Source organism: Bufo bufo, chromosome 9 (genome assembly GCF_905171765.1).
Source record: "Bufo bufo chromosome 9, aBufBuf1.1, whole genome shotgun sequence".
Classification (NCBI taxonomy): domain Eukaryota; kingdom Metazoa; phylum Chordata; class Amphibia; order Anura; family Bufonidae; genus Bufo; species Bufo bufo.
The window spans coordinates 40,641,843-40,666,359 of NC_053397.1; the positions used below are offsets into that span (position 1 = coordinate 40,641,843).

Genomic DNA, 24,517 nt, shown 5'->3' on the forward strand with positions numbered 1-24,517 from the left:
ACAAGGGAGGGCTACACATTCTCTGATTTAACCTTTTATGAGTATACATGTCCTTTTCCATGTGCTTTCAATATAATATTTTACTAGTATGTGTCTTTAAAAGCAACTAAGAAAAAAATGGAAATGCACTATAAATGAATCCTATTTACCTGACACAAACAGCACAAATATGAAAAGTCCTGTGAAATCTTTAATTTTGCTGATGAGTAATGTTGTCAATTTGTCATCACTTCTTTTCAGAGAGGACCGATGTCATTGCCGTGACATCTTACTTAACATTTGGACTTTTGTCACATGACTCATTCTGTAATGTCAGTGTATGTGTCCCCTGTCTGAGGGGCCCATCACAGAAGCAACCTGCTCCAGTCACACTAAAACTGGCACAATAAAAAGTCATTCCAGAAACAAACACTAGTTGCTGCTGCCCCTCTAAATCGTTCTTCTTAGAGGGCACATAATATGCCGACTTGTAAGAGTGTAGGAAATTGCTCTTTTACTCCTTCCAAAGCTACGAGCCAAATTTATCATTAAGATTTGCCACTTTTGTGACGTAAAAAATTCACAAATTGTATGTTTGCGACTTTTTGAACAATACTTGCGGAAATATTTTTGCACAAGTGCAGTTACTCCTCCGGCCTGACTACTTTCCTGAAAAAGGTGCATGGCGAGGGAGGGAAGTGGTGGGGCCAGTGCCCGCCACATTTGTCATCTTCTATGCCAGTTTTCGTAGCTCTGGTGCACAGACTTCTGCATGCTGCGTCTAATTTATGACGAGGCGTATGCGCAGCATCTGGCAGTGTGCCTGGTTGTCATAACCTCCATTTGATGTCATTGTATGTCTCCATTGTTTGTCACATAATAATGTGACCATGATGTCTATGCTGATCTACTATCCCTCACTATACCTATGATTTCATATAGAATACTTGTCATGTTATATTCTTTAAGCTCTTACAGGGTTTTGTCGGGTTAATTAGCAACATTTTAATAAGGCTTAAAGGCTATGTACACCTTTGGGGGCAATTTTTTTTATTAGTGCATTGTACTCATTATGAGCTAAAACTCATTTTTTCTTTTTTTGAATATCCATTTTATTTTGTTTTCTTCTCAATGCAAAACAACACATATTATAATAGAAAAGACAGCCAATACAGGATAGTCACTATAAAACAATAGCGAACTACCCTATAGCATAACACAGAATCCCACACAGATTATACATATGACTGTAAATTCACAAATGGTACATAAAAAATATATATATATAACCCCCCCCCTTCCCTTCGTCACTACAGCTCTAGTAAACACAGACATAATTACACTAGTAACTATGTCTGAACAGTCACCCGTGCCGCTCTCCGTTTCCTTTCCATATCCTCATAGACTTTAATTTGTTGGAGGTACAGGCTCCATTCATTTAACGAGGGTGGGGAGACAGACCCCCAATATTTAACTAAAATAACTTTTGCCACCATCAGACCCCTCATCCAGATCTGTCTGACCCGGGCCGGGACTTTCATGTCTAAAGAATAATATCCCAACATCACTGTCAACATCCCAGGGCTATATGTCGAAGAAGACTCCTTTTGTAGAGCTACAAAGACCTGTTCCCAATACCTTTTTATTTTACTACATTCCCAAAGTAAATGCCTGAAATCCGCGTTCACGTATCCACATTTAGGACAGCCACAGTCTCGGCCTTTATTTTGGGGAAATTTTGCTTGGATTTTTGGCGTATAATACAACCGATGCAAGATCTTAAATTGAATTAATCTGTGAGCATTAGAGATTGTGGCCTTTCTTACGTTTCTATAAATACTAGTCCATTGTAATGGTGGGCAATGCAACTCTTGCTCCCATTTACTTGGGCTTTTAAATAGAGTTACAGTTGCCAGTGCCGTTAGAAGTTTACTGTATAGACTGGCTATCTTAACCCTCTGATCTGCCTGGTCATAACAATAATAAAAAAATACATTCTCCCGTGGAAAAATATACCCTTTATTCCTAGAGGCCTCATAAACGTGTTTTAAACGTGAATACATAAACACATCTAATGATGTACTATCAGTGAAATTATGATCCGAAAAGGATTTAAAGTGTCCACAAACAAAAAGGTGACACACATTAACAAACCCCCTACGTAGCCAATATACAAAATCTGTGATTTTGACGAATTCCATCATATTCCTGTTCTCCCACAGAGGGGTGAAAGCAAAAGAGTAGGAGACTTTTAGAATCCTCTTAAGCTTATTCCAAACCTTCTGTAGAGTCCAAGGGATCAATAGGGACTTCCTCACTCCCAAATAACCAGATTCCAAACATGTAAAAATGTTATCTATTGGTTTTTCCATAACCTGCGTCAAATATTGTGCTAATAAACTCCCTTTAAATTTACAACATCGCTGAACCTGTGCACATAAATAATATCCTTGAAAAAAGGGAAATGATAGCCCACCATCTGAGTCTGACAGCCATAAATAACTCTGTTTTATCTTCACCCTCTTCCTTCCCCATATTAGATCGTTAATAAGAGTCTCCAATCTATAAAAGAAAATATCATCGATCCAAACAGGGGAATAACACATCGGGTACATCACAATAGGCAGGATAATCATTTTAACCAGCGCTATTCGATCTGTCTGTGCCAGACAGTATAAATTTCTGCCAAGCGCATATTTTAGACTTAACTTTATTCAACACCGGGGCCAAATTAATCTCATAAAACCTGTTTATGGGAGCCCCAATCTTCACCCCCAAGTAGTCCAAGGTTTCATTGGGAGCCAGGACCCGGACTCCGCTCCCCTGATCTACGGCCTTGCGGTTCAGCGGGAGAAGCGATGACTTGGTCCAATTAATCAGATAACCTGATAATTTACCAAAGTCCTCTATTGCTGCCATCACATAGGGAAGGATTTTCCATCCCTGGTCCAAAAACAAAATAACATCATCGGCATAGAGACTTATTTTATCGCTTACTCCTGCCACCCCAAAGCCATCTATGCGGTTATCTGAACGGATCTTACAGGCCAATGGTTCAATAAATAAAGCAAAAAGAAGGGGAGAAAGAGGGCATCCCTGTCTCATCCCCCGCCGCATCATAATGGGAGAAGAACCAATGCCATTAATACTGATACGTGCTGACGGCTGTTCATATAACATTTGGATCATTTCTATGAATACAGTCCCCAAACCAAAATGAGACATAGTGGACCACAGAAAGGACCACTCCATCCTGTCAAACGCCTTTGCGGCATCTAAAGACAGGATGGAGTGGTCTATGCTACCCCCAACAGAAAGATTCAAATACACCCTATAGAGACTCATCTGTATTTGCCAGCTTGGAATGAATCCCGTCTGATTGGAATGTACCAGAGAGGCAATGACCCTTTTCAAGTGATTAGCCAAAATTTTTGCAAAAATTTTGTAATCTGTATTTAAGAGCGATATGGGTCTATATGATCCCATATCACATCTATCTTTATCCTTTTTCAACACCAAGGTAATCACTGCCTCTCTAAATGATGGAGGCAAAGAGCCGGATGCACAGGATTCATTCAAGACCTGCAAAAAGATTGGAAGGAGCGATTTAGCATGGTACCCATAGAGTTCAAGCGGAAAACCATCAGGGCCAGGGGATGAGTTATATTTCAATAATGGAAGTATCGATCGCAACTCCTCCAAACAGATAGGCCGATCCAACATTTCCTGATCCTGTAAATCTAACTGGGGAAGCTGTTGCAAATATTGCTCCATATCATCCAGTCTAGGCGTAGGGTCAGACTGATAAAGTGAAGAGTAGTATTTTGCAAATTCATCCCTAATCATCTCTGGGGACCTCACCCTATTGCCTTTTGAATTCCTAATCTCACTTATACTAGTAGCCTCTCTCTGATTAGAAACTAATCGTGCCAAGAACTTACCTGTTTTACCCGATTCACAGAAACGATTTTGACCTTGGAAGAGCAGCTTATGTTGAGCTTTGCTGTACAAAAGTATCTTAAGCTGTGAGTTGGCCTCTTTTAACTGGGTTATATATTTCTCATTATGGTGAGTAACTAATACACCTTGTAATCTAATTGTCTCTGTCAGCTGTTGTTCCCTTTGACGAAGTTCAAATCTATACCGGTTAATCTTAGTAAAATATAAGCCCCTTATATGGGCCCTCAGTACATCCCTCACATAATGAATATGTGTCGAGCCTACATTAAAGCCCCAGAATTCCTGTATATCCTGGTCAATTTGGCCTTGCTCCCCCATCACATCAAACCAGTGCGGATTCAATTTAAAGGTTCTACCTGGGGCTGGAGGGTCTACCTCTCTGAACGTGATCACAATTTGCTGACTCAAATCACGGCTTGCAAAAGCCAGATCAATACGGGACATTGACCCGTAGGACTGGCTAAAGCAAGAGAAAATTTTCTTATTGCCATAGCGGTGGCGCCAGATATCAACCAGCCCCAGCTCCCGGCAAATAGTACTCAAAGGAGATCCAGTCCGACCCCGCCAAGATGAGGCAGAAAAGCGATCCAACTCAGGATCAGGAACAGCATTAAAATCACCCGCTACTAATAATGGACATTGATTTTTTGTTGCTAGGTATTTAGATAATAGGGAAGAAACTGTTGATTTATAGGGTGGAGGAATATAGATAAACGCCAATATAATCTCCTGCCCTTTCCACAACCCATGCAGGAAGACAAATCTCCCTTCTTTATCAATCATGTTATCTACCGGTAAAAATTCCATCCAACAGTGAATATATACATAAGAGGAGAAATAAGCATGATATTCCAAAGCAGCCCATTTTCTTTTCAATGTATAGAGCCTGTCTACGGTTGCGTGGTTTTCTAATAATACCAGAATTGCCGGCAGATGACGGGCCACAAGATCAAACACCACCGTCCTCTTCACTCTGTCTGCCAACCCTCTCACATTCCAGAATAGAATATTACGTAGCATAAGCAGTATCTAAATGACATTCCCGGTACCCCATCTAGGAGAGAGAGACGTAGACCTAGAAAGCAAGTGACGACCCTTATACCCACCCCCCCCAAAAAAAACTCCATGGTTAATAAGGAATATCACATTACCCATCAACCTCTTCCACTCCACCAAACCCCCCCCCCCCCCCCCCGGCCACTTCCCCCTTAACCTCCCCCCTCCCCACACTTAGATTTTCTTTATAGCCCCATCGAGTCCAGCCATTGAGCAACATCCGCCTGTGTAGAGAAGAAGCGGACAGAATCATTGTGTACCACCCTCAGCTTGGCTGGGTAAAACATTGAGTACTTAATGTTAGCTGCAGCCAATCTTTTTTTAACATCAAAAAAGGATCTTCTTTTAATTTGGGTCTCTCGCGAAAAATCTGGGTATATTGATAACAGATTACCATCAAAATATGTATCCAATACTTCTCTTTTCCGTCTAAGTACCCAATCCCGGTCCTTTGAGCAAACTAGTTTTGCCAAAATTGCCGTGGGGGGCCCCTGGAGGAAGTTTTTTAGAGGGGATTCTGTGAGCCCTTTCCACACAAAAGGTAGCTGCATCGTGATCTGGGCCTAGATTTTCAACCAGCCATTTTTGGATAAAGTTAGCAGGATTATCCTGTTCTGCCCCTTCTGGGAAACCTACCAGTCGCAGGTTGTATCTATGAGACCTATCCTCCAGATCTATCACTTTCCTTCTGAGCCAAGAACGATCTTCATCTACCTCTTCTAGTCTCTTTTTTAATAGACTGTTCTCTAACATAGCAGAGTTAACTGCAGATTCCAGTTCCTTCACCTTCAGTCTCAATTTGGTCATCTCATCTCTGATTATCGTGACATCTCCTTGTACTACTGAGAGGGAAAAGGCCAACTCTGCAACGGAGGTGCTAGTAGAATTTACTACTCCTAGTATATCCGAAAGTTTTTTATTAATACTCTCAAAACCTTCACTCTGGGGCATGGTAGCTTTTAAAGTACCCAACTCTGAACGGTCCGTATTGACCACTCCCTGCTCAACCTGTGGGGCAGATCTTTGCGCACCTCCCTGGGTTTTAGGTGGTGGTGACTACAAAAATTTATCTAATCGAGCCTGGGGACTTTCCCCCTGGCCACCTTTCAGCGAGGACATCCCTCCTGATTTACGATACTTAGGCGGCATTTTTAGGGAGCCTTATAGGAGACCACTGTACATACAATTCCCACGAAAAGGAACTGAACCAAACAATATGCAACACGGGAGGATTTCCAATACCAGATCCACAGACAGTCCGGATCTACATGAGAAATACCCCGCGTTAACTATAAGACCCAGACAGCCTGTTTTTTGCTCACAGAGACGTAAATGTAGCATATGTAGCATATGTGAGTTATGTAAATATAATGCCCGGTAACTAACAAAGCTGAGTACATATGCAGGAAGAACATAGCAGCTGGATACATATAGAACGCAGAAAAAAACATGTTCAGCTGTGCACATAAACACTCCCACAGCTATACCAATTTGAGGTCACAATATATGGGTGGAGGTCTCCTTTAACCCCAAATGTCAGTCTGAGTCGGATAGCAGAAGGGCATACAAGCAAAAGCCACTATATATCTAGAGATCTTGCTGGATGAGAATTTGTCATATAGTTCACCAGCGGTATATCAGGCAAGAGCCTCCTCGGACCTCCCGGTCCTGCCCTCCAAATGAACCCCCCAAATATACCATTTCCAACCAACAAACACTTTTGTTAAATCGCCCGGCTAAATGCCTCCCATGCCTCCCAGCGCCTGATATTAATCCAAAGGGCAGATCCGTCCAGACACACGGACAGAGGCACCTTACAGTTTCAGGTGGCACTGGAGACCTCAGCTGGCTTTCGTCTGTGACCTCACCCCCTCTCAGGCACACAGAAGGAATCGGCTCCCCAGCCTCCACGGGATCCAAGTCCAGCCTCCACAGACGACTCCACCGGCATCCACAACCAGACACCGCAGTCACACCTACCTCATGCCGCTCATTTTTTCAATTGGTCTTTACTAAAAATATGGAGTCCTTTTCTCTGTACAAAGCTGAGGTGCTCTCCTAGCAAGATCTGTTTTTCTTCTCACTGCTCCGTCAGGCAGGGAGCTGATGGCCTCCTTATCTCCACTCTCTAACATTTTAAACACTCATCAAAGTTAAGTCCTTATTTTACTGATAAGAATGTGGTTTAAATATGTGTTTATGACCTCTTAGTGTCACGGCCACGGTTTTGGCCGTGACTCCTTGGGAGCCGCATACTGTTGCCCGCGGTTTTGGGTTGTAGTGTCAACCGCAGCTTGAGGCATAAGGTTGTTAGCCTCAAGTGCGGTTGCCGCGGACAACAGCTATGTGTGCGGTTCCCTCAGAGTTGTGTGCGCGTTTGTAAGCACTTTTGTATGTCTGTGTGCACTTTGTTTATGTTTGGTGTGCACTGACATTTTCCCTGCACTGTGGCTGTCCGTGGCAACGTTTGGTGGTATGATGTACATGTGGTGGCAGTGTCCCGGCCTTCGGGCTGACTCCCAGGATACGCTTGCCACCCATGTCGTTGCCTGCGGCAACAGCCACAGTGTGTTTGTTGTTTGGACACTTCCCCTTTAAGTTATGTTTTCCCTTCTGTGGTTTTGGAAGGGTTAACTCCCTTTCAGAGTGTGTGAGTCACGGGGTGTGTCTGATTGTTGGGTGTGGCCTCTTAGGCCTATAAAGCCTCAGTGTTTGGCATGTCTCAGTGGGTTGCTTCAGCCATGTGTAGCTGGAGCAGCCTCCTGTGTATTCATCTGCCAGTGGGGGCCAACCTTGTGGTCATAGCTTTATCTGTGTACTTTATGTCATGATGTTCAGTTGATGTTTTCCTTTGTCTCTGTTTATTGCAACTACGGATGTCCTGGGTACCTGTGTGTTATGTGTGCTATGTCCCTTTGTGTTCTGAGGACATGAGTTGGCATGCATGGGTTCCAGTCAGCGTGGCTGTGACAGGTACGTGTGGAACTTGTTTAGTTCGCCTGTCATATCTGTATGTTGTATGTGTTCCCCCATTCCTTGCAGCTTGGCCAGTGAGACCCCTGTTCCTCCGTGTCCAGAAGGAACAGGCCGTCTTACCCTGACTCCTAGTTCAGGGACCGGTCGGAGGGTGAGTTAGGGATCCGAGGTTCCTGAGCATGGGCCCACCTACCTTCAAGGTCGGCCCATGCAGCTAGGAGTTAGGGTCAGGTTAGGGATGCTGTAGGAGGTGACCTGCTTCCTGGCCGAGCCGCCTAACATCTTCTGGCATCGCACGGCTGAGGATTTCCCCCATCCTCAGCCGTGACACTTAGTAATTTATTTATTTATTATAGTCACTTATATAGCACTACTATATTCTGCAGCGCTTTACAGACAATATAATCACTTACTGTCCCCAATGGTGCTCACAATCTAAATTCTCTATCAGTATGTCTTTGGAGTGTGGGAGGAAACCAGAGAACCCGGAGGAAACCCATGCAAACACGAGGAGAACATATAAACTCCATGCAGATGTTGTCCTTGGTCGAATTCAAACTCAGGAGCCCAGAGCTGCAAGACTAATTTAGAGATAAGGTTTACTAGATGACCCACACAAAGTGAAAGTGAAAGTAGGATGCACACAGCTAGACAAATGGCTTAAAGGGAGTCTGTCACCTCCATATGGCCATATACAGTGCTTACATTGTCCTATCGCACACCTATACATGAATGTAATGGTACTTTTGTCTTTGTCTTTACACTTGCAGAAGCTGGAAAAAACAAACTTTGATTGATATGCAAATAAGCACTCGCAAGTGTCCAGGGGCGGCGTTCACTGTGTTGGTGCCCAGGCTGCCCTGCCTTTTTACATTGTTCCCCCGCCCCAACCTCTGCTTAGTCCCACCCACCTATTCCCTTGCGTCATTCTAAGGTCCGGCCGAGATCCCGCGACTGTGCGCTTTAACTACTGCGCATGCGCCGGCAAACGCCATATTGCTGCTGGTTTTGCGCTGTTCGCCGGAGCATGCGCATGCTCTGGCCCGGCAGTGCACAGTGGTAAACGCACTTAACTGATCTCCACTGGGTTCCAGATCCACCACTGTTCCGCCAGCTCAGCAGGTGAAAGGTTTCCCCATGTCACGTTTGACGCTGGGTCCTGTGAGCACTGAAGTCAATGACTGTGTCAATCATGCATCATGTCACTGGGTCACGTGACATATTGGTAACATGTTATCACTTCCACCAGTCATTGGCTGCATAGGTCACATGAGCCGGAGTCAAACTGGATGTTGTGGCAGGAAGACCCAGCGTCTGCAGAGATGACGGGGAAGCGGTGAAGCTGGAACCCAGCAGCGGAGATCAGGTAAGTATGTTTACCACTGTGGGTCCAGCTATGCTGTGGGGTCTGTAGAAAAAGGTCACTAAAGGGGAACAACCCCTTTAAGACAAAAAAAAAACAGCTGGATAAGTCAAAACAAGAAGACAATGCAAGGACTTTTATTTTCTGTTAATTATTTTCAGGATTAGATATTAATTTATTTATGTATTTTTGATATTTATGTATATTTATTTGTTACATTTTGTAAATGAAATCACAGTTAAAATTTAGTGATTCTATATTCTACATCTACTATGGGATTTTATTGAGCCCTTTCCTTTTTCACTTTTTGCTACAGCTGATATCCCCAGGCATAGCATGTCTCCGAGTCCTGCAAATGATCTTCGTATCAGCGGGAATACTTGCAAGACCCAAAATATTTACTCAATGTATAAGAGGAAATGTCATGAATGACTTGCAAAAACATTTCTTTTCTAATGTCAACATATCGTTCATTATTACATTTAAAAAGAATGAGCCCCCCCTGCCCATCCCTTCTAGGACCGGGTGGATAATTTCGCCATTACCATGCAATGCCCAATCATGACCGTACTACGACAATAGAGATTCATTCATGGCTTCATTTTGTGACATTACAGTGCAGCGGAAACTCAATCTCCCCATTTATGTTTTCGAACCAATTATTAGCGGTACTTGGGAAGTTTCTTTTTGCCAAAGGGCAGTAACTCAGACAGCCACTAATAAACAATTCAAAACTTGGTGGTCTTCTTGATTTCTGAGCTCCTCCTGTAAAAATTAAGAGAAATGTGATCTCTTGGCTGAAAACAATAGTTCTTTCATAAAACATTCAAAAATATTGAGTCTTTCTTCCCTTGAAATGGCTGATTTTGTGCGATTTCTCTGGAAGGAGTTATATTATTTTGCTTCTCATACCTTTCACTGTCATACTCACTACGGCATTTCCGCTTGGCACGGCGCACAGAGCAATACATTTATACATAAACATGCACCACCAGACATATGTATAAATACCCTGATTAAAACAAACATTTATGCTCTACAATGATGGATGCCAAATTAGAAAGGACCTCTTCTACGTCTCATGAATGGAGCGCGTACAGAGCTGGCTGCGAAACCCTCTATGAAATCCTGATGTGACTGATGTAAGCACCTCAGATGTTCTCCAAGAAAATACTCTATTGACTGACTTCTAAGAAATAGACCTTGTCTGGGAATTAGTCCGTGGCAGCTCCAGCAGATATTTCCAGCTGTTTCTTTCTGAACTTTTTTAATACACAAAATACCTTTTTGATCAGTTTTTAAGCTAGACCGAGACTTAAAGGGATTGTCTGCCTTAGCAAATTTTTTTTTACGTTGCCAAATGCAGTAGATGCTCCTAGTGGAAACTTCCCCGAGTAGCAATTCTGAGACCTTTGGCCCTGATTTATCAACATGTCTATTTGTTTAAAGGGGTTGTCCGGGTTCGGAGCTGAACCTGGACATATCCCCATTTTCACCCAGGCATCCGCCCTGATATGAGCTCTAGTGCTCTGCCTTGCTCTGCGCTGTATTGCGCAGGGCAAGGGCTGCTTGTTTACATTTTGTACTCTGCTAGGCAGAGGCTTTCGACTAGCAGTGTTGCCGTTGATGTCACCGGCACTGATGGGCAGGCTTTAGCGCTGCTTTAACCATTTTACAGGCTAGGGCAGTGCTAAAGCCCATCCATTAGTGCCCGTGACGTCACTGGGCTTACTGCTAGGCAGAACCTACGCCTACCTTACCCATGGAGAGCCTGGTATGTCACCTGATCTCCTGAAAAAGCCTTTTCCCTGCAAGATTCAATACAGGGCAAGGGAGAGCATTGGAGAGCATCAGAGCATGAATTGCTCATACCAGAGGGGCTGCCTGGGTGAGTCAAATTTATGACAGTGGCACTGAACCCGAACAACCCCGTTAATGATCTGTGAGTTAAATTTATGAAAGTGGCGCACAGCATTTCTGACTTACTACCACATTCTGACTTACTTTTACCTGCCTCAGATATGGTAGGTCATGCGTGAAGTGCAGTTGAAACAATTTTTTTGAGACTTGTCCTCTATGATTAATACGCCCAAAAACCAACCTTCTCCACAAGAACACCCAAAAACAGCTGGATTTCTGAGGTTGACTTAGCAGGAGCAAAAAGTAACTATGACCTGTTGCAGACTATTGATAAATTTGTCTAAAGTTGGATTTACTCTGCCCGATGTTCCGGCTGATTATTGAGCAAGAACTTTCCTACCAACACTCGTTCCTGATAATTGGCATGTCTAAAGGTGCCGCAGATCACCCAATGAAAGAGCAAAACATTGGTTCATCAGGTGAAGTGATGGGAGGCGCGGACACCTCGATAATTTTTCAGAGCTTCACCTCCACTTAGCAAGTAACTGATTGTTGGGAAGGAATATTTCCTTCCCACAATAGGCTGTTCCTCTCAGCTTTCGTTTTGCTCATACACAATAGATATATCATTTTGCTGATAGCCATTCCTTCCATCATCCCCATACACATGGAGGCTCAGCTCACCTAACGTTTCCTCAGTGGAGGGTGAGGTGTAAGCTGCTGCCAGGCATCGTGGATGGTTGCCTACCTACAGTAAGAACAAGCGATCGAGTATGCGGATCCTTTTTTCCCCCCATCATGTTATATTAGTTGATGAAGCCGTACTCCTGATCTTTAAGGGTACGGCCACACAAGATTGAAATGCCATGTACTTGCTGGTACTGTAATCTGCTGCAGATTTGCCACACACACAAAGTAGCTGAGATTTCAAAGAATGTCATCAACAAAAAAAATCTGCAGCGTAAATTGTCCTGTCATGCATCGGTGGAATTCTTGGCAAATCTGCAGCAAAATCCAGAACAAATCTGCATGCAACTTATGCAGATTTTGCTGCAGATTTTGCCATAGATCTGCTTCAAAATTTGCGGCACTGCAAATTACATAACTGGATAACCAGTGACAAATACTAGGAATATACATCTCAACTTCTTATCCCTGGATATTTCATGACAACGTCAGTCCTTGTATGCTAACATTTGTGCATTCAAGACAGTTGTGTCTTCTTTTCTTCAATAGGCTGGAGTATTGTTGACTCTTTTTGAGCAAAGCTGTTGAGGTGCAGTTGTGATGAGGTAGCATTGACATCCAGGCCTTGGTCCTATAGGGGCCCAAATGCTTCCTGGCGCTTTATCATTTAAGAAGACCCCAGTATTATAAATAGCACATGGTAGGTGGTGGTGGGGGGGGGGGGTCCTGTCTGAATTTTGCTTTGGTAAAATTCAGCTGAGGTCCAAATCAATTCTAACACTCTTCTGGAAAAGAGATATGCAAATCAGTCCTCTTTCCAAAAGGAAGGAAAACAAAATGTTGCCATGTAATCTTCCTCTAGAAAAGAGAAGTGCAAACCAGCCTTCCTTCCAAAAGGAAAAGAGAAGTGAGTGTCTCAGAGCTGAACTGAGAGTTAGCTTAGCTACCTGAGAGGACTTGGTTGATACCATCTCTCCTTTTGCAGACCACATAAGTATAGATGAGGGAGAAATATGTGTAAATAAGCACATCTTACATCTGCCGGCATCAGAGAGGTTTAGCTTTCTTTTCCTTTTAGAAGAAAAACTAATTTAGCATTCTGCATTTTTCAATCTTTGGCTTTCTTGGAAAGATATTCAAATTATACTCTCTCTTTCTCTCTCTCTCTTTCTTTTTCTCTCTCTTTCTTTCTCTCTCAAATTTCAAATTACTTTGCTCATCTATACTATAAAAATTTAGATTCAAATATATAGGCCCACTTGGCAAATTACCAGCAACATCTTTCAAGTGGGTCACTATGCTATTAGGTGTAGTATGCCGACTGCCGCACCCCCACCACACCCCTGGGTCACCCCCACCACAGTAACGACATCCGCCATGCAGCACCAACAGATCACAGAAGCTCATCTTTCCATGTGGTCTCAGAAGACAGACTAAGAAAAAGTAGCCAGAAAGATGACCTTTTGGGATCTTTTCACAAAGTGCAGTGCTGTACCTATGGAGTAGTGTTGCCTGGAGCCAAGTGCTGTTGGGCTGCCCGCCTGCAGGTATTGAGTTCCAGCAACAGTGGCATACAGTACTGCCACTAATAGTGTAGGGGCTCACTGGAAAGAGGTTGTCATGAAGTTGGGCTTATACAATTTGATCAAAATGTGTAGTAACAGCCTCATATTCATATTTAGTAATAGACCACTGCAAAACATTTGGATACTTAGTCCTTGTGTTTTTGCTACAGTTTTGGTGTAAATATAAAATGGAACCAGTTGCATATAAACATCATTAATTAAAAGAAAAAGAACCCTTAATTATATGTAATGATTTCCATTTTAATGTGCACTTTAATGACATTGCACAAATCTGTAAACCATGTTTAATAACACCTATTAGTTGCATCATATGCCTTGATTTTTGATTTATTCTCCTTGGAGCCGGTTCCTCAATTAGAGTAAATCACAATGTTCAAAGTCGACAAGTACAGATAAATGGCCCATAAAAGAAGACGGCTCCTTTTTTTCCCTGCAACCTACACACGCCCAAATATTTTGGAAAAGGTTCTAAGTTATTTTGTGGTAAAGCGATAATACTCTTTGAAATGTGAAGTCTCCAGTTCAGCCCATAGGCTTTTTTTTTTGTCTTTATGCTTTTCCAGGTATAAATGAGGTCAAACCTATTACTTATTAGTGATTCAACATGGAGCACGGTATTAAAGTGTGCATTTATTTTTTCAATGTCTCATGTTTTACAATTTATGGGATATGATTAAGGCCCACCATCAACCATTCCAAGATTTTCCAAAATGTGCACAGGAGCATGTAGCCAAGCTTAAACTGACTTTGATGACTCTGATAACACATGTCACAGTGTTATCTTGTGCCATCTTGTGACAAAAGCCATTGAAATACATTGAAAGAGTTACAGTAGTTAACCTTTTTATGCCATTTTTTACTTAACGCATTAACCATCAACTTTAGCTTGGCCACATCTGTATGTCTCCACAATTCCACATCCTCGAAAAGGTCCCTCAATGTTCTCACAAGTTACTAGATACAGCCATCACTATCCACACCTGCTGGACCATGCAATAAAAGGCATTCAAATGCCTGTACCCCATCTCAATAACGATTCTCCATAAGCTAGTTTACTTCCTTTGACTTCAGACGCTGGATGTGATGTCCTACCCCCACCATCCCCACCCCCACCTTCCTCCAAGTTTGATACCAGGGCAATGAGAGGGTTTGTCGAGTCCAGTACCACTGCATAACTTTCTTTAGGGGCAGGAAAATGTCTGGCAGAAACTTTTCACTAAGCTTCAACTTTTAAATCTGAAGAGATACTTGGGGCTTATCCCAAGACCCCCGACATCCAGGGCCCATAATAATGTGTGGTGTGTTGTGGTGACAGAAACATAACTAGTGTTGAGCGAATTGAAGTTAACAAAGTGGAAATCGATCCGATTCGCCATAATTCTTTGTGGTAATGAATACATTTTTCCTGAAATGGCAGCAAAAAACAAAAAAAGACATACTCACCTCATCCATTTGATCAGTAATGATGTCACCGTGCCCACCCAGCATGATGACGGCTTCACGTCAGCGCACGAGAATTGGCATGTTTTCTTTAATGAAGATGGCTACGACAGTCTCTCTGCGATCAAATGGATGAGGCTAGTATGTATTTTTTTGTTTTAACCCCTGATTACCCCCTGATAGGCTGAATGTAACTCTCAGGTGCCGCGATCAGCATTGAATGCGGCATCTGAGGGGTGAAATGACGGGGGGGCAGCACAATCGCAATTTCCCGTCTTTGCCCCCGCTCCATACAATGGAATGCGATTCGTTACGAAGTATCAACTCTGTCCTGGCAATGTAATGGAGTGCTGCTTGTTACAAAACAGTGCTAATTATAGTAATAGTAGTGAACCATGACTCTTTGGTGAGAGCCCCATAAAAGAATTGCTTCTTACAATGTACTGCCTTAATCCTGCCATGGCTGTACAAATATTGTATAAAGTCTTAAAGGGGTTGTTGAGGACTAACATTTTATTTATCCATGCCGGACCTATGAAGTTAAGCATACTCACCTGCTCCTTGGATCTTGGTTCCATCTCCCTGGGTTTAGGGCTGTCTTTACTGCACTTCAGTCCTCACATGTAAACTTTCAACACGGACAGGTTCCCATATGCGGCTGCAGCCAATGACTGTGCTTAGCAGTGACATGTGTCCAGCATTGACATGCCGCTTGGGGACACATTATAGCTGAGATCAACCATTGGCCACACATGGCTCTATCGGTACTGGAAGTTTATATGCAGGAACTGAAGTGCTGTGAAGACAGCTTGGACCCATGGAGTCGGAACCAAGCAGTGAGGAGCTGGTAAGTGTGCTTCCCTTCACGGGTCCAGCAAGGTAGCAGTGGAATTTAAAAACTAAGTCAATCCTGGACGACCCCTTTTATATGGCCATATGCATGGGCTCTACTGCTGATGGCGGGCTCCCCCACAAGCTAGGTAGCATTCCTCCCAAATATTCATTGGCAAGAAATCTGTGATTAATAGACCACCAATGGATTAAGACAATGGGTTGCTCCAAGTGTCCTTATGTTCCTTATTATACAAAATGTTGCTGTCATTAAATTACAAAATCATTGCATTGTGTTTTAGTTTTGTCTCGACCTACATTGTGCTTTGTCAAGAAAAAATAAATTTTGGTCCGTCAAATGTATTGTATTAAGAACGCAAAGCAAAATGTTCTGTTAATCATCCTGAGAACATTCAACATCAAATCAGAGGAAAACATTCATGCTGACAGCATGATGACAGTGTGGGATTGTTCCCTGTCTCCTGCTCGTTGCATTGAACATTCCTTCATCATTTTAAATGTTGAACATTTGTACATAAAACAATGCAAATTAAAAACATTTGTATTTTTTTCAAATCATGATTTGTTGGATAAGGTTTGCCCATTGTTTAGGGATTTTTCATATATAGAAACTCTTAAAGTGACCAAAAATCACTGTGGAGCCCTAACCTGCCAATGTCCAGTGTCTTACGCTAACCCACTCCTCAATAGTCTTTAGAGCACAGTAGTACCTGCATGCATGTCCTGAGAGCGAAGTTGCTCTTCCACCACAGTGATACCACATAAAGTACTGCACTGTCACTGATAAGTAGTGTTTCACATCACTGTCCCCCACCTTCCCCTAGATGGTGCGGCCTGAGGAGGCCACCTAACCTTGCCTCATTAAAGGTGCGCCCCTTAACCGACCACCCTTGACACCTCAGTTGGACTGAGCTACCAAAATACCAGAAAATCCTCTATTGAGAAGACCCAAAGGTTCAGCAGAAGTCTTTTTTTGGAGCTGACTTTGGAGGCCATCCCTCAGCATTGTATTTTGAAGAACTGTTCAGAAAAGTAAAAAATCAAGTTGGAAAGCCTGTGTGTATTGTCATTGGGACTGTCACACGGGGCTGGCTAATTTTTCCTCCGAGTTCCAATTTCTTTGCTAGGAAAATGGAGGTTGGGAATAGTTGGTTGCCACTGCTGAAAGCCCCTGGCTGTGTGCACGAGGGACTAAGAGAGACTCTTCAGAAATGAAATATGCCCTGTAACTGAATGCTGATCACTTACTGTTAGGAAACCAGTCCTTACTTTTATTATGGTAGATTGTCCTTAAGAGAACTCAGTCTCTGCAAACGTTTTTCCCATTCCATATTTTCTGCGTGTTAGGAGGTGAACGGTTTACAACATCAGTAATTTGTCAATCACTCTGCTCAGCCCAGACAGTTAAACTGAACAGGCAGCTCAGAGCACTTAGGTGGATCATGTCAGAGGTCGCCTTGTGTAAAAATGTAATGCTTGGCTCTACGTACTGCGCTCAAGTACTTGCACTAATTTATTATTCCGTCTCATTTTTCGCCAGACTGGGCGTTTTTTTGGAGAAATTGAAGGTGCCGTGATGAACAAGTTGTTAACAATGGGTTCATTTAAAAGGTAAGTGTTCTGATGATGAAGCTAATGGTTTGCACAGTCTACCTTTCAGATACTTTCGAATCAATGTCCACCATTCAACACCAGTTTTTAAATCTAAATAGGTCCTAAATTCTATGTTGCCCTTTTTTTTTTAATGTAAGGGAGTATCTATTTTAGAAAACTAAGGGGCACATTTATTCAGACCAGTGTTTTAGATGCCATTCTTCATAATCTCTGCGCTGGCGGTGGATCTGCCAAAGTTATGTAGAAGCTTCTACATAACTTCGGCACGTCCACCACTAGTCTAAATGTAAGCCAGCTTCCTTGCTGGCTTAAATTTAGACCATTTTCTACACCTAAAACAGGCGTCAAAAATTATTAATGAGATGGGCCTGGTGGCCTGCCCCCTTCCATGCCATGCCCCCCTTCCATGGCAGATTGCGACACAAATAACCTTCTAATTACCCTCTAAGTTTCAACAACTCCATTAGGAAATTACAAAATAATAGGAGGTTCCTCATGCAGGAATCTCATATTTTAGCCAGCATGGAGAGAATCCTCACTCTGGAGGACCAGGCATGTCAATGCATCCCACAGACACTCCTCAGATTTCAATTTGAAGTGTGTAATACTTCCTTTATCCTGTGGTGGCACTGCTGGAAAATGCAGCATTTACTATTTTGTTCCTCTGCAGATTACAGCAGATCCTTGGAGGTCCTAGCAGCAGGACAGCCTGTGATCAGTTCATCATTGTGGTACCAGCCCACCAAAAAGGGGATTGCCTAACATAAATAGCCCTTTTAATTAAACGACTCACAAGCTCCCAAGTTGAAAGAAAACTTCATTGCACCTCTTTTACATGTCCATGTCTGTGTTGACATCCATGACAAGATGGTCATTGGTTCATCCATGAAGATGTCCGTAAAGAAGCTGTGTTTGGTCTGTGTTTCCGTTTTTTGTCCTCCATGTGTCATATGTATTCCACAGACACTGCTAGACTGAAAATTAATTTCCAGGGCATCTCCTGGCAACAATCCATTAAAACCACAGACCAAACACGGATGACATGGATCCATAATCACAGACAGAATAGGGCATGCTTCCAGGGTGTCACGCCAGACCCACTGTCCGTGGAAAACCACTAACGTGTGAATACAAACGTTAAAGTCAAAGGCTACATGTGCTATCCGTGATTCACTGATGTTTCAAAGAGGCCTTAAAGAGGTTATCCCATGAATAATGTAAAAAATGAAAATCCTATATAATCTACCACATGTAAACCTCTTTCTAACAAACCAAAGCTTGAACCAGCCCGTACCTCACATGGATCCAGAGATCTCCCCATTCATTGCTCCAATTGGTCTGCTAGATTTATTTTAAGCTGACAGCTTAGGGTCCGTGTCCTTTCTCAGGGGGTGTTTTCTTTAAACTGCAGCTGGTGGCAGTTGACAGAGAAATTAGAAAAAGAACAAACAGCAGGTGGCGCTATACAGATAGATTTCAGTAGATACCTCATTAGCTATAATAAATCTGCAATCATAAAAGTGTTCAGATCCAGGTGCTAGTTTGAAAACTATAGAATATTTTTTCATAGGACAACCCCTTTAATGTGAATTTCCCTCTAAAAAAATTGTCTACATACTGTATTTGAGGTCAAATACACTGATTAGGCCTATGACCACCCCTTTGTTTTTTTTGTTTTTTATTTCATTTTTTTTTCTATTGTAGTCTAAGTACATTTTAATATGACCTTTTTGGCAAACTTTGATATGGCTAGATATGTATTCTCTCTGACGCCATTGACATCAATATATTTTTATTTCTAATATTTCAAGAACCATATCATCACCAGTTAAATATTCCATCAAACACGACAGGTTTTATGTTTCTGTAGTAACCCGAGAGTCTACATGTTACAGTACATCTAAAGCAGGAAAACACTTTGTAGTTGGGTAATTACTCAAATTTCCTCTTCCCTTGTCAGACGGCATTGAAGCCTTAACACAGTACACAATGTAAACACGACCGTACACTCGCTAGACTGGGGCCGTTTTAGCAGAGCTGATCTCAGTACTGAAATATTTTTGCCGAGGGACGTAACTGTGTAGAGTCGGCTCTTACTTACTATTATTCTTTTTAAAATCTCATCTGTCAGTCCAGGTATTTAAAAGGCTGAAAGAGTGAACATTGGCTGGGTTGGTTGCTGGCTTTTATATGTTATACTGAGGAATGATTTATAAATCACTTAGATGTATTTCCACACTATACTTATTTATAATTTTACCTGGTTTTCACCTCCCTGTTCTTATGCCCTTTAAAGAGCACCTGTCACCACAAAACACAATGCAGTCTGCAGGCAGCATGTTATAAAGCAGGAGGAGCTGAGCAGATTGATACGGTATATAGTTTTGTGGGAAAATATTCAGTAAAATGTGTAATTTTTATGCATTTATAATTTAATATTTCAGCTTTTTCTGACTTCAGTTATTCCTAGAGGAGGTGTTATCAGTGATTGATAACATTCTCTAGGTAAGTGTGTATACATAGATAGCTGTCAGTCACTAATAGCTGTATATGGGGGAGGTGTTATCAGTGATTGATAGCATTCTCTAGGTAAGTGTGTATACATAGATAGCTGTCAGTCACTAATAGCTGTACACGGGGAGGTGTTATCAGTGATTGATAGCATTCTCTAGGTAAGTGTGTATACATAGATAGCTGTCAGTCACTAATAGCTGTGCACGTGGGAGGTGTTATCAGTGATTGATAGCATTCTCTAGGTAAGTGTGTATACAGAGATAGCTGTCAGTCACTAATAGCTGTATATGGGGGAGGTGTTATCAGTGATTGATAGCATTCTCTAGGTAAGTGTGTATACATAGATAGCTGTCAGTCACTAATAGCTGTACACGGGGGAGGTGTTATCAGTGATTGATAGCATTCTCTAGGTAAGTGTGTATACATAGATAGCTGTCAGTCACTAATAGCTGTATATGGGGGAGGTGTTATCAGTGATTGATAGCATTCTCTAGGTAAGTGTGTATACAGAGATAGCTGTCAGTCACTAATAGCTGTACACGGGGGAGGTGTTATCAGTGATTGATAGCATTCTCTAGGTAAGTGTGCATACAGAGATAGCTGTCAGTCACTGATAGTTGTACATGGGGGAAGTGTTATCAGTGATTGATAGCATTCTCTGTCTAAGTGTGTATACAGAGATAGCTGTCAGTGACTGATAGTTGTTAAGAGGGAGGTGTTATCAGCAATGGATACCATTCTCTTTGTAAATGTGTATACAGAGATAGCTGTCAGTCACTGATAGTTGTACAGAGGGAGGTGTTATCAGTGATTGGTGTAAGTGTGTATACAGAGATTTCTGTCAGTCATTGAAAATTGTACACTTGGAAGTCTTATAAGTGATTGATAGCATTCTCTGTGTAAGTGTGTATACAGAGATATCTATCAGTCACTGATAGTTGTACAGAGGGAGGTGTTATCAGTAATGGATAGCATTCTCTGTGTAAGTGTGTATACAGAGATAGCTGTCAGTCACTGATAGTTGTACAGAGGGAGGTGTTATCAGTAATGGATACCATTCTCTTTGTAAGTGTGTATACAGAGATAGCTGTCAGTCACTTATAGTTGTACAGAGGGAGGTGTTATCAGTAATGGATACCATTCTCTTTGTAAGTGTATATACTAAGATAGCTGTCAGTCACTGATAGCTGTACAGGGGGTTGGCCTTAAGTTCAGAAAGATGAAATACAAATGTATACATTACAAGTTTTACTAAATCTTTTCCAACAAAACTATATATAATCTGCTCAGCTCCTCCTGCTCTATAATATTTGTGCTGACATGTTTTCTTTAAATGTATAATGATGTGCTGGCCTTTTCTTAATAAGGCATTTCCCCATTCAGTATGATACTGACAGTACTTTAAACATAGGGTAATACAACACATAGGGGGATGCAGCTGCAGTATCTCTCCCTTAGTGTGTCTGTGATACTACATTATATGAGAGAGGAGGAGGAGGAGGGGCAGATGGTGCAGATTTCTGATTGGTTCAGAACAGACAGCAATGCTCTGATATCACATCAGGAACAGCCTGCCCACATGGCAAGAATGGAGAGAGAAAATGTGCATTTACAGAAGCCAGCAGTGCACTTCCCTGCAACATAAATGGCTGCTCTAATCTAATAACGCTGATACCTATAAAGAGGGATGCAGCGGCCTGGGTCTTGCTGTTGTTTTAGTTTGCAGGTGCAGTAAACCGCGAGTGCTACCTACAGCCACTGACACCTGTGTAATAGTACCCTTATACTAACAGTCACTGTATAATACTGGGTCTTCTAATGTGGACTTTAGGTACCATGATTCCAAGCACTAAGACCTCAGTGCCACTTCTGAGCACTCTCTTATTACTATCAAGAACCTGATTACAGCTCAAATTTTATTAGATTTTTTATAGAAAGCCAGGAAGTCTAGCTTGTAATATGACTAACCTTCAATGTAAACTGTTTTAGGAGCCTTGATGATAATAATATGTCGTGAGTCTGCAAATGGTAATTAAAATAAGTTGTCGGATGTATCACTGTGAATAGGCACGTTACCTGTGCAAGTGAAGGTTTGCTATAAGATTAGAATTTGCACCTTTCTGTGCTGTTATCAGCAGTATAAGCACACGGGTAGCCACAAGGCAGAACGTAAAAATAATGTAGAGGAACTGCTGGATTGCTTCCTACAGCGCGTGGGTTCATCCTGGTCAGATATTCAGCATGATGTATTTTATTGTATAAAAACATCTAATAAAGGTCCTGCTCGCACCTAGTGACATTTAGTCATGACTGCCAGGTGTCAGTGCTAGTGACTGCTGCAGATTTACAGTGCCAGACCCGAGAAAAACATGTGTGTACCAAATACCAACAGAGATAGCTAGATAGATAGAACGATCAATATACACCTATTGATATATACACTGATAGATAGATAGCTTGATTTAAATAGAACTTGTCATGATGAAGATACTGTCTCAGGAGCTCTGAAAAATGAAAGGTGGAATCTTATTGGTTGCCATGGGTAACTAAGCCAGTTTTCCTTTACACCAGTTTCGATAAATCTCCCAATGTATTTTTATAAGAATTTTTTTTTAATAGAACTTATAATCTTATTATTTAAATTACTGGGCTTTAGAGTTAATTATATCCACTGATTGAGAGTGTTTCCTGTATGCAAAAAAGTTAGCCACTGATAGGACGACCCACGTTGACTTGTGCGTCTATCACTCATACTGCTCCTCTAGGAATATTAGAATTTTCTTGTTAAACTAAATCATTTTTTGCTGAGAGATTATTGATATTTTACATTATTGATGCGTTGTAACACTAATCTGTGTGTGAATTCTGACCTTTAAAGGCTATGTACACCTTTGTGGGTAGTATTTTTTTATTATTGCATTATACTTATTTTGAGCTAAAAATCTTTTTTTCAATTGGTCTTTGTTAAGAGTATGGAGTCCTTTTTTCTGTACAGAGCTGAGATGCTCTAGAAGCAGGATCTGTTTTTTTTCTCTTTTCCAACAGTTGTTGAGCTGATGGGCTTAATGTGGCTGAAATAAGTGTTTATGACCTCTTAGTAGTTTAGAGATAAGGTTTATTACTAGTGTTGATCGAGCACCAAAGTGCTCGGGTGCTCTGGTGCTCGAGTAGAACACTATGGGATGCTCGGGTGCTCTACAGAGCACCAGAGCACAATAGAAGTCAATGGGAGAACCAGAACATTAAACCAGGCACCCCCTCTCTGAAGAGGGGAGGGTGTCTGGTTCACAGGAAAAGGTCAGAAATTGATGGAAACACCATGAAATGGTTCGGGAACAGCATGGCGAAGATGTCTGGATGCATCTTGGACTCCCAGGTCGCTGCTGGGAACGATGTTGTCCGAGTAGTACGCCACTTTTACAGACTGACAATAATACGCACAAAACCGAAGATTAAATCGTTTTTAGAGGAAAAATAGTTAGGAAGCATTCTTTCCTGTATATTTATTTGTATATAAAGTGCAAGTGCTGCCTAAAATTACAAGGAAGAAGCACTTCCATACAACCTGTATATCACATAAAGGAGGGCCTCATTCACATTGTGGTACAATTGTTCAGGTAGTGGGACTCCTACACTCATAAAGCCTATGCACTAAGTGAAAGAGCTGCCAAAAATTACAAGGAATTGGCACTCCAATATACCCTTTATTACACATAAAAGAGGGCATCATACACACCCTTGAAAAATTATGATTGATGGCCTGCTGGTGACCCTCTAAAACATTAGGGGTGAGGGCATGCTGCTGATCTGACCATCTAAAACATTAGGGGCGAGTGCCTGCTGCTTATCTGACCATCTAAAACATTAGGGTCGAGGGCCTTCTGCTGATCTGACCATCTAAAACATTATGGGCGAGGGCCTGCTGGTGACCCTCTAAAACATTAGGGGTAAGGGTCTGCTGCTGAGCTGACCCTCTGAAACAATAGGAGCGAGGGCAGCCTAATAAGCATGTTGATATGATAAAGGAGAACAAGGACGAGAAAAGGAAGATTGAACCATATACCATTTTTTGTGGTGGAAGGAGTGCATGGGAATACAGTGTATTCAATACACCATAAAAGCCACTTTTAAAGTGACTTCATGTTCAGCCGCTTTCCTCTGGTGGAGTAGAGAAGTCAGGGGCAATCCAGGCCTTGTTCATTTTTATAAGAGTCAACCGGTCAGCATTTTCAGTTGACAGGCGGATGCACTTATCAGTTATTATGCCCCCAGCAGCACTAAATACCCGCTCTGACAAAACGCTGGCGGCAGGGCAGGACAGCACCTCCAAGGCAAAGAGCACCAGTATGTGCCACGTGTCCAGCTTGGACACCCAATAGTTGTAAGGCACAGAGGGATCATTGAGGACACTGACATAGTCTGCTACGTACTCCTTCATCATCTTTCAAAACTTTTCCCTCCTTGTGACACTAGGCCGCGCATCAGGGTGAGGGTGTCATGAAACTGTCCCATCCCTTGGAGAGTGTTGCCCTGCCTCTGTTGGAACTGCTGTGTGTTCCCCTCGTCTCCCCTCCTCGGTTGGCAAAGGAAGTACGTACTCTGCCGCCAGCGTTGTCAGCTGGAAATGTTT

General features: G+C 42.2%; 1 protein-coding gene across 1 annotated transcript in view; it reads left to right on the plus strand.

Moving 5' to 3' along the window:
* Positions 1-24,517, plus strand: part of CACNA2D3 (calcium voltage-gated channel auxiliary subunit alpha2delta 3) — a 959,782-nt gene that overhangs the window by 882,531 nt on the left and 52,734 nt on the right. Inside the window, exon 31 of the mRNA XM_040407724.1 lies at positions 17,300-17,370. Within this exon, the coding sequence (XP_040263658.1) occupies positions 17,300-17,370 (71 nt within the window). The remainder of the gene's footprint in view (positions 1-17,299; positions 17,371-24,517) is intronic.